This window comes from Camellia sinensis, chromosome 4 (assembly GCF_055761805.1).
Source record: "Camellia sinensis isolate YWXY chromosome 4, ASM5576180v1, whole genome shotgun sequence".
Classification (NCBI taxonomy): Eukaryota; Viridiplantae; Streptophyta; class Magnoliopsida; order Ericales; family Theaceae; genus Camellia; species Camellia sinensis.
The window spans coordinates 14,405,001-14,416,922 of record NC_138964.1 but is presented as its reverse complement, the minus strand read 5'-3'; the positions used below and the strand labels follow the sequence as shown (position 1 = coordinate 14,416,922).

At 29.8% G+C, this 11,922-nt stretch overlaps 1 protein-coding gene across 4 annotated transcripts in view; it reads left to right on the top strand.

Annotated features, from left to right (window-relative positions):
• Positions 1 to 5,357: 5,357 nt before the first annotated feature.
• LOC114267294 (villin-4) overlaps positions 5,358 to 11,922 on the top strand; it is a 22,871-nt gene continuing 16,306 nt past the window's right edge. For 2 of the 4 annotated variants that reach the window (XM_028208326.2, XM_028208325.2), the window contains exons 1-3: positions 5,591 to 6,087; positions 9,252 to 9,368; positions 9,719 to 9,818. In XM_028208326.2, the coding sequence (XP_028064127.2) occupies positions 9,313 to 9,368; positions 9,719 to 9,818 (156 nt within the window). In that variant the 5' untranslated portion in view covers positions 5,591 to 6,087; positions 9,252 to 9,312. The other 2 variants (XM_082924279.1, XM_082924280.1) reach the window with 2 other exon arrangements.

Here is an 11,922-nt window from a genome sequence, read left to right as displayed (position 1 = left end):
ATGGACATTACGTTTGTGCCCAAAAAGCTTACTATAGTCTTTTTCTGTTTTCTCTCCATCCCAATCAAAACGGAAGAGACGAAGATGGAAATATTGTAGATTCCCGATATTAATGGGTATAGATTTCTTTGTTTGTTGTTTATTCGATTTTGGCAACGTTAAACCCTATCTTTATGTTGTCAATTTTGACATTTGGTTTCCTCCAAACCCTAGAAATACACCATTTCTATCAATACGGTGATTAGGATCGAAAACTATATCATTCTATCATTAGGCTGACGTTATCGACGTATAACCGGTGTGTGCACACTCCTTATTGCGTCAACGGCGGTGGCAGGTATATGTTTCAATGTTGTCATTTTGCTTCTATGATAAATATTTTGATTTTGTTGTCGACATTGTTGTCTATTTTTATATTTAATGTTGGGTCGATAATGTTATAGATTCGCATCGTATTGTTGTTGTATGTGAATGGTAATGTGGGTTTGGAGTACATTGGGATTTTGGTGGTGTTGTCATTGTTCTGTTGTGAGTTCTATATGTGTAGATGTCATTTGGCATGTTGATGTAACTTTGTATTGCTGAATAATAATTGTGTTGTATAACGTTGTGGTTTTTGTTAACTGTATTTTATCATTGTGATGTTTGTATTAACATATGTTTTGTACACGTGAAATGGCCCCTGTTTGTTGACATTGTTTTGATTATTAGGAATATAGTAGTGTTAGTTAGTGGTTTGAGTCATTTGAATGTTAACTAATGTCAATGTTATAATAGAGACGAATACCACACCAATAACACCACAAATGGGGTAATATTATCCACTTACAAATCACTTCACTAAATCCCTACAAAAAAAATATAAATGTAAAAACCTGCCTTACACACGCACACCCAACATGAGGAAAAAAATCTAAACAAAATTACATACAAAAGCAAACAAATAAACTTCTGAATTCTCAAATCAAAAAAATACAACATACTCAAAATAAAAAGACTAATTAATTTGAAAGAAAATAAAAACAACTTTTCTCCCAATGAAATTTATAAATAATTTTTTCTCTTTTAAATAATTTCATATAGGCGCAGTGCACACAATTTGATAGGGTAAATATTAATTTTAAAAAAAGTGATGTCATAATACAATTTTAAAACAATTTCTTTGAAAGTTCTTGAATCATGACTCATTTAAATAGATGAAGAAAGAAAGGAAATATATAGATATATGAAATCTCCTGAATTATTGAAAAATATTATTTTAACCTCTTAAATTATAAAAGTACATAAATAGATTTTTAAAACTATTAAGAAGTATTACTTTACCTCTTAAATTATGAAAGTACATAAATAGACTCTCTAAACTATTCACCCATTTTATTAGGAATTTCAATCGATACGTTTTTATAGTTTAAGGGATCTATTTATATGTTTTTATAATTTATGAGATCAAAGTGATACTTTTTAATAGTTTAAGAAATTTATTTAGATTTTTTTATAATTTAAGAGGCTAAAATGACATTTTCCAATAATTTAGAGGGTTTCACGTAAATAACCCAACAAACAAACAAACAAACAGCCAAACAAACTTTGAAAAGCATTTTTAGAAAGTGAAAGATCCTAAGTAGGCGATGGAATAAAAACCATACGTCTGTATCAGTATTGAAAAAGAATTATTTTTCAATTATTGTTTTTTCTAATTGATATACGAATAAAAGATATTCTCCTTTGTCTTCATAAATTTCTCTTTATCTACTTATATTTCATTTAATTCAAATTATTCTTATATTTTAATAAGTCTTGTGGGTGACATAATTACCAAAATATGATAATATTCACATTGACAATGTGAATGTTTTGTGATGTAAATATTCACATTATCAATGCAAACTGTAAAATATAAATATTCGCATCACTAAGTTGCTAAGTGTTCAAAAAAAATTTGTAAAGGTACAATTATCTATAAAATACCTTAAATATGAGAATTAGGATTTGGTGAATCAAATATCTAAATAATAGGATTTATTAGAATACAAGAATATGTTATAAACTAATTGATATACAAATATTTACAAAAAGATTTTCTAATAAATCTCCCTTTTTCTTCTCCCTTTATTTATTGTAATGTATCAAAGTTTGGCATTGTATTGTGATAAATAAGAGTAATAAATAGTATATGAGTAATTATATACACACAAAAAATTTATACATAATTTTTACATATAATAATGTGGCTCAATGTAAGTCATTCACCTTAAAACAAAATATTCCCAAATATAGCATTCATTTATCAAAATAGTATTGTTATATCATTCTTGTAATATTTTATGTATAAATTTTATATATGAATATCAATTTCCATAGTATATATACATATGCAAATTATGAAATGAAAGAAAAAAACAGTATTTATAAATTATTTTATATGCAATGAATGAGAAAAGAAAAATGGGGATCTTCAAGGCTCTACCAAAACATCCCTAAAAAAAGAAAATCATAAAGGGGTTAGCTTATCTCAAAGTGGATTGAATAGTACTGTTTGGGCTTATGGAGTCTACCACAAGTCCCGTATCGATAATTCAAACAGTTCATCTATGCAAAAACGTTATGAAAAAATTCAGGTTAATCCGATAATCGTAGCCACATTAGTTAATTACATTTGTCTCCCAAAAAATGAATTGTCTAGTTTTCAAATAATATTTGTAGTTCATTTTTTTGCAAATAAATATTATAAAATAACATGGCTATGATTATCGGATCGACTTAAAAGATTTCATAGATAATCTACATGTTTTGGTATAAAAAAAATATACGAGTCAGATCGTTGAGGCGGAACCCATGGTGAGCTTTACGAACCTGAACAGTACGGTCAAATCTACAAAGTGGAGTGGAGACAACCTGCTACCAAAAATAAAAATGCATTTATATTGGAATAACATAAAATAACTATATTTTTATAGAAATGTAAGTTAGTTAGCATGTAATACAACTCTCACTTGTTCCAACTTATAAGTATGCAATAATTTTGAGTTATTTTCATTCAAAAGTAATTTTTCTCATAAGTTTTAATTTTGACTGTGTTTGAATTGTAAATGTATATATATATATATATATATCTATATGTGTGTGTGTGTGTGTTACCAAAAAAAAAAGTAAATGAAAAATAAAACTAAGTTTTTTTTCATTTCTTTCATTCATTCATTCTTTTTCTTCTTTTTTTTCTTTTTTTCAACAAAGCCTTATACAAAGACAAAAATACTGGTAATACATATAGACACATTATAAATTAAAAATCGATAGTTTAAAAGTACAAGTTAAAAGTATCTTTTCTAAACTTTTATTTTTATCAAGTTGTAAGCATAAATTTTACTTGACAGTTTAACTCATACTTCTACAATAAAAAATTTAAGATAAATGACACTGACCTCCTTGAAATTAGAGTAAGCCTGTGTTTGGCAAGTGGGTTTGCAAGCTTTTTTGGCTATTTTAGCCACAAAAAACAAAATAGGCTATTTTAGCCATAACAAACAAAACATCACATCCAACCCATAATCATTACATTCTTCTCTCACAAAAAAACTCAAAAAAGTCAAAAAGCCAAAAAGCCTTTCTCAAACCAAGCTTTTAAACCCAGGCTAAAATAGTCAAAAAAATCAAAAAGCCAACCTACTTCCCAAACGGAGGCTATATAGCAAGTTCCACAATTTTTTAGTATAATGTATATGGTGTGAAAATATAAAAATAAATATATATTTTTGAATAAAATAGATGGCAACATCATTTTTTAATCTATATGACTAATGAATTGTTGACAAAAAATGCTAAATGTTATATGAATTAAAACCTTAAATGAGCCAAATGTAATTATATTAAATTTGTGGAGTATTTTCTCCAAAAGACAATGTAATTTACCCAAAAAATTGTAGGGCACTCAAATAATAAGTCAAATTTCAAAATTTTTGAAAAATAGTCTCAAACTCTATTATTTAGAAGCCAAAAAGAACAATACAATTTCAAAAACTATGCAGCGTTTGGTTTTGTTTTCAAATCATGATTTGGATCAAAAAATTAAAAAAAAAAATTATTTTTAAAATTCATAACCAAACAAAATTTTCAAAACTCTTTTCAAAAACTTATTTAAAAAAACTCATAACCAAATAAGTTTTTAAATCTCTATTTTTTAATTAAAAAAATTCAAAAAAAATATTTTTTTATTTTGTTCTTCAAAATTATTTTTAATTTTTTCAAAAAAAAAATATTTTTTATTTTATTTTTGAAAAAGAATATTATTTTATCTTTTTCATTTTTTTGAAAATAATATTTTCTTATTTTTTTAAGTATTAGCCAAATAATTTGTTATGATTTAGATACATATGGATGATTCAAAAAAAATTTAAAAATTTAAAAATTTTAAAAAATAAAAAATAGTTAAAATAAAAAAATATATTTAAAATACACATAATAATAAAATTTTTAAATATTTTAAAAAATTAAAAAATATTTATTTTTTAAAAAACATAAAAAAATATTTTGTTCAAAAAATAAAAATAAATAAATAAATATTTTTTTACAAAAATTAAAATTTTAAAAAATTTCAAGAAAATAAATTAAATAAAAAACTAGTTTCAAAACTTATAACCAAACAAGTTTTCAAAATATACAACTCAAAAATTAATTTTAAAACTCGTATCAAAACTCATAAACAAATAAATTTTCTGTTTTCAAAACTCATGTGAAAAACTTATCTTTCAAATTACAACTCAAAACTCAAAATTCATTTCAAAAACTAAAACAAACAGAGCCATTTCCTTACATATTTATTTATTGTTCACTTACTTGTCTATGTTTCATATCTGTTCACATAGTATCTCTATTTATTTACGTGTCACATATTTATTCACATAATTTACTTATTTATTCATATTATCACCACCATCAGTGATTGGCTCTGCTCACTGGTGGTGGTCCGATGACAATGGGTAAAAAAATAAAAATAAAATAATTTATCATTTTTACGAAATAATTTCATTAAGCATGATCTTATCATCAAAAAAAAAAAAAAAAAACTTTAAATTTAATGTCATACACACTCAAAAAAAAATTATATTAATTTTTTTAAAATTATGAACAACTCAAATACATTATACCTTAACAATCTTGAAATTTGTCAATTGAATTATGATGAATATATGACTAAAAAGCATAATGTATACAAATTTCTAATTGAAAGCTAATTGAATTATGATGAATATATGACTAAAAAGCATAATGTATACAATTTTTCCAATTGAAAGCAAGCAAGACCTCAAGATTTTCCAATGGGCCTGCTGCCTTTATGGAGAAATGCTTGAATAATGGCCGGTGGCCGACCCCTTCTCTCTCCTCTTTCTCCCTCTTTTTCTCTCTCTTCCATACCTCACAAATAGGAAGTCAGCCACCACAAATACACACACCCCATATTTAATTATTCCCTTAAAAAAAATAATAAATAAATAAATAAACAATAAAATTAAAAATTAAAAAAACTTTCAAAAAGATTGAACCAGAAACAACAAATTTTACCTGTAAAAGAGACTATACACATCATAAAGGTACCTGAGAATTTTCTTTCCTTTTTTCATTTTCATTTTCATTTTCATTTTCTTTTTCTTTTTCTTTTGTACTGTTCTTCATTTTCTCTACCATTTTAGATCAAATCAAAGCCACAGAGTGAGATAAATAATAATTATTATTATTATTATTACAATAAATTAGCTAAATATATATGGGTTTTAATTAATTTTAATCAATTTTACAGTTCATCTCTCTCCTCTCTCCACTGTGGGGGCCTTTTTGCTGCCGTTAGTGATAAGCACGCCTGGCACTCATCATTCCCTCCAAGCCTTCTACTTTTCGCTCTCTCTCTCTCTCTAGACTCCTTGCTGTTCCTCTTCTTCTTCTTCTTCTTCTTCTTGAACCCCACTTTCCTCTTTATCTGTCACCTTTTTTTACTGGGTCTGTTTCGCAAAAGATCGATCTTAATTGGGTTTGAATTGATTCATTAGATTGGATCTGCTGATTCGTTTTCGGATTAGTTTCTTCTACACAAAGGTAATTCGATCTTAATTTTTTTGTTTGTTTGTTTGTTTGTTTTGTTGTTTCGATTTCATTTTCGTTTTAATGCGTTTTAGCTAATTGTGTTTTTATGTTTCTCAAATCAATGAAAAGTGCGTTTTCCCATGTGGGTTCTTGGTTTTGAGGCATGGATTTGTGGTTTTGTTCTTTTTTAATGATTTGATTTAAAATAATTCCAGATTTTGATTCTTTTTAAGCTATATGGATGTATTAGTATATGCGAGTTTGTGGGGTTGTTTGGTTAGGGTTTGATCTAATCCTCTGAGTTGTGAGAAGTGAACCATTTGCGCTAATTTCGTGCTTTCTAGGCTAGTTTTCATGGAAAATTCAGATAATTTTAGTTATCGGGAGAAGGAAACCATCTGTAATATTATGTTTGGAATGTTGGAATGCCAATGCTTGGTAACTGTGCAATCATATATGTTTGAGGAATGCTAGAATTTCAAGATCAGGATAATTGGGAATAAATTATTACTTTTCTTTTTGTGGCCCTGCATTTGATTTTGTGCCTATATATAATGTTTGTTGTGAAGTTTTAAAAAACTACCAAATAGTATTTCATTGGTATATATCTAAAGTAAAATAATGAATTTTTTGGTCCCCCTCCTCCCTTTTCGCTTCTCACATCTCCAACCTCAAAATTGCTCACAGTAACATCTGACTCCTGTAGGTCTGCTGCTCCTCTCTCTTGCCCTCCCCTGTAGTCCCCTCACACTTGAGTCAAAATGGCTCAAATTTGAAGCTCATTTTGTTTGAAATGTCTTCATTGTCTTGCTTCCTCTTCTCATTTATTTTTGTTATGTCTCCACTTTATCATTTTCTGGTTAGTAACTAATCTCTACAACATTATATGCATTTGTTGAACACTGGACCAGTTGCACCACTTAAGCATTAATGTAGTCTCATTCAGATAGGTAAAGAAGTAGGTAGATTACGTTAATAATAGAGTCGATAAGGCTTTTGGAGGCCAAGTTTTTGGTTTTTATGTGAAGGATTAGTTTACTCCTTTTGTTAGCATTTGAAGTGATTGATTCTTTTTGTTGGTTTCATTGGATAGCTTGCTTGTGATGAAACCAAATCTGATTGACAAAATAAAGAATTATGAAGTATTAATGGTTTGTGGTCTTTTGATGTTACATTTAGCTGCATAGGCTCACATTGAACTGTTATTAAGTTATTTATTCCAGAATTCTGTGGTTGTCTCTAAAAGACAAATAGAAAGCATTTATGTCTATAGTCAAACTAACTTGGAAAGGATGCTGCTAGACAAACAAAAGTAACCTAGATATTACAAATAAGCTGATGGAAAAATTAGTTCAAGATAAATCAGGTACTATAGCAACATGAATTATGAAAAATTAAATGTGAGGGAACTTTATTTTAATTGAAGCAGTGGAACACATGCATAGAATAGAACATTTTATAGTAAGTTCTTGTGGAGAAAAGTATTAGAAGATCTTTTCTGATAACGAGACATATTTATTGGGAAGAGGTTCGTTCCCAATTTTTTGGAGGTCTCAAATTACTTTTGGAAAAGGGTTTTATTGGGCAAACAGATCTAATCTAACCAATAGGAAAGATTCTTTGTCAGGATGAACTATCGAATGTTAGGTGTAGGTGCACCTTAAGGCATGTGCTTGTATAGTGATATTTGCATATGTAGTGAACATTCTATCCTATATTGGAGAAAGCTCAATGATATTTACCTTTCACCGATCAATCTGGTTCCACTAGATTTATGAAGTAGGGCTATTGATAAAAATGTTCATACTGTTGGTGGTGTAGTCTGATAATCTGAAACTATAAAGTGGTGCTCGAGCTGAGGTCATTTCCCACTCGAGCAGATGTGTCCAGAGAACGACGGTTGATCACTGATGTTGTGTGCTTGGGCAGAGCCTCTGGCCCACTCAAGCAAAGCTCAATAGAGAGGACCATTTTGCTACTGGGCTTGTGCGCTCGGGAGGAGACAGAGTTGCACCTTAGTGGAGGTCACCAACCTGACTGCAAAAGTCAGTGATTTGTCCAGTTTTGATTGCTCTAATTGTATTCCTTCTTGTTTTAGGATTGGATTAAAGGCCAGTACTATATATACTCGATTGTAGCTCTGTTATTCTATGTCTATTAGTATTCATGTTATGTGATTGAGAGATACACATTAGAGAGAGTTTGTGAGATTGAGTGAGACATTGGTGCAACTCATTTGTTTAGATCATTGTGAAACTACAGTGACGCTTTGCTTGGGTGAACGACGTAAATCTCATGTTGCTTTTGTGTTTGCTTGATCTTCGACTCTGTTTCTAAATTGTTGTGTGTGTGTGTGTAATTGTTTGCTCAGGTCTTGGAGATTGTTATTAATATTTATACCATAACACATACTAGGTCAAAACTTAAATCAAACTGTAGTCAGCTAAGAAGCATGGACACGGACACGTGACACGACACGGATACGACACGGACACGCCGACACGATAATTTTCAAAAAATGTAGGACACGACACGCGGGGGACACGCATGAAATATATAATTTTATATATTTATTATATGTTATATATATGAATATATCATTCAAAAATAATAAAAAAATGCAATATGACATTAATCCCTATAAATTTATGTGATTTTTGTTTTATTATTGTATCTTAAGTTGTTTTGTTCAAACTTATAATTAGTTTCACATGTGTCTAATTGATAGGCATGTGTGTTTAAGAGATGGACACGTGTGTCCTCCAAGTGTCCATAGAGTGTCCGGGTCTTTAAAAGATAGGACACGTTATAAAGAGTGTCGGACACGTGTCGGGAAAGTGTCCAAAGAGTGTCGGTGTCCGACACGGACACGACACGGATACGTTACCTTTTTAGAAGTGTCCGTGCTTCTTAGGTAGTCAGTTTGCTTAGCTATTATATGAGGTTTCATTCGAATCTGCATTGAGTCGGATGGTTGAATTAATTAAATTTGTCTCATGCTTCATCCGTATCTTTATAGTTACTTTTTATTTTTCATATGTTCACCTCTTTAATAATTTCTCAAGTTAGCATTTCTCTTTACGGCTTAGTTGCAATGAGCTGTTTGATTTTTATGTTTCCTTTAGTGATAGTTTTCATCCTTTTATAATCATTTTATGGTGCCCAATTATTTTCAGGGTTCTACCTATTTTCAGTCTAAAGTGCCAAAAAAACAAACAGACAAAGGCAGTGCAAGTAATGGCTGTTTCAATGAGAGATTTAGATCCAGCTTTTCAGGGAGCTGGGCAAAAGTCGTATCCTTTATCTTGGGAATATTTTTAACATGGCAAACTTCGTAGGAATCAAATTTTCTTTTTCAATACAATATCAGAATCAATACATACAGTCAGCCCTACTTTGCAGACATTTTTTTTTTTTTGGTGTTTCCACGTTGGAGGGGTGGTAACCTTTCAATTTCTAGTAGTGTTTATTAGAAACAAAAGGTAAATAAAGATGTTGTACATAAAAAATAGCAATGACAAATGCTGCAGCTGCTATTTCTCTCATTATTATGGATTTATTTATACACATATATTTATTTATTTGGATTTCGATTTGGCCATTTTTGGATGTTCACATTCTGTTGTCCTTTACAACAACATAGTGGAATTGAAATATGGCGCATTGAAAACTTTCGTCCTGTGCTTGTCCCAAAGTCCTCGCATGGCAAATTTTTTACAGGGGACTCGTATGTGATATTGAAGGTACCGTATCTAATTCTGTTATTATTATTATTATTTTTTTCTAGAATGAACTTGTAGTTATGAATATATGTTGCATAATTGACTCCACAAGAATGGACTTGGTCATATTGTGACTAGTGGGTCTTGGAAAACATGTTCTTTATTAATAATCTATGTAAATAATCAAAATGAATGTGCTGTTGCATATTTTAGAGCTATTTACATGTGGTTTTAATACATCTGATTGTTACCTCCTTCACGAGACATTATTTAGGGTGGCTTCCTACTGTAACTCCATGCTAGAATTTCAGCATTTCTTGCTTTTCTAAGTTATGGGATTACTTAGCTTTCTTCCTAATTTATATGAAGCCAAAGCTATACTTGCTTAATGTCAATCACTGGATAATGATATGAAATTAGTAGTTAAAATTTAGCACTCACATTTCTGTAACTGAAGTTTCTTGCTTACATGGATTATTAAAGTCTTTGTGTACTGTAAGGGTCTCTTGGGGGAGAATAAGGGGTTAATCAAGGAAGGGGCTTGTTTTCAATTTTCACTTCTGCATTTCTTCCAAAGTTTCTAGCTGTACTCTATTCTAACAGCATGACATGTGAGATGATGATTACACAAACTATTCAGGAAGGCTGGCATTTAGAATCCAAGAGAAGTGGTAAAAAATGCTAGCATGTACAAATGGTTGAGGAGGTTAGCTTTTCCCTGTTTAGAATTTGTAAAAATTGCCAGTATGCCCTGTGACGTCTACAATAGTTTATATAATTTATAAATCTAGCATGGTTGTTTGGCTTAAGGATGTGGCTTCTCCCTGTAGTAACCCTGTAATAACTCAAACTCAATACATTATCCTTCCGAGGCTGACATGTAATGCTTACCTGGAGGTACTTCTCTCCTGCTTGAAAATCACCAAATTTTCCTTCCTCAGATTGTTCTTGCTTCTGCTAACACTCTTCTTCCAATTGGCACCCAGCAATTGAGTAGTTCAGTCATCACCTGCATATGCATCCCACAACCTAGTATTACTTGCATTATTTATTATCAGATATCAGTTAGTACCACTTCTAGGGGCAGAGTGAGACTATTTCTTTGGAAGAGCCGAAGTAACAAGTATGAAAAAATTCAACAAAATTTGTGACAATTTCCTTTTTAATTTATTTATTTTTAATATAAGAATTTTGCTTCAAATTATGAATGTAAAAAACTGGGAATGTCTGTAACAAAATGCTGTTCTTCCTAAGTGGAATATAAAGTAATTATTTTGTCAAATATGATTCCATATGATGATACTTCACAAACAGGGCTCGAGTCAACCAGAATGAAAAGAAGAAGAATGTGTGGCAGCAATGCGACATGTGATCTATTGTGGTGGAAGGCCACGATGATAGTGGTGCCTAAATAAATAGAAACATATGCTAATTGGCACTTAGTTAAAGCCCAAGTTTATTGTTAAATAGAAAACACATGAAGGATTTATAACTCCAAACTAATGCTAGTTGCATGGCCTTGATCTAAGAAGAGTAGACACTGATACGTGGCCTGGCATGGAAATGACACAAACATGCCTGCACAACAATTTAAAATATATGGTTATATATTTATTTTGTCATATATATATATATATATTTCATTCAAAGTCAAATGAAAACGTGTTTGGTGTGGCTTATTTTGACCAACTTATAGAATCTAGCTTTGGAAAAGCTATTTTGTACTTATTTCAAACAAGTTCTAATTCTAGCAACATATTTTAATTTAAAAAAGCTGATTCTGAGAAGCTGACCACCCACTATTTTTGATTATCAGTTTCTGTTGTGGACATGTTAATTTACGGTTATACCCTTCGATTTTTTTATTTTTTTAAAAATAGAAAAAGACCCAAATGGATTATTATTATTATTATTATTATTATTATTATTATTATTATTATTATTATTATCACTATTATTATTATTTATGAGAAATGTAGACTAGCAGTGACTAACAAAAAATAAAAATTAATTCAAAAAGCTATTTCAGAGCTTATTTATTAAACACTACTCAGCAACTTAAATCTATAAACTAGCAGCTGCACCAAACAAATTAACAACTTCTGATTAAAGTTATAATTTATAA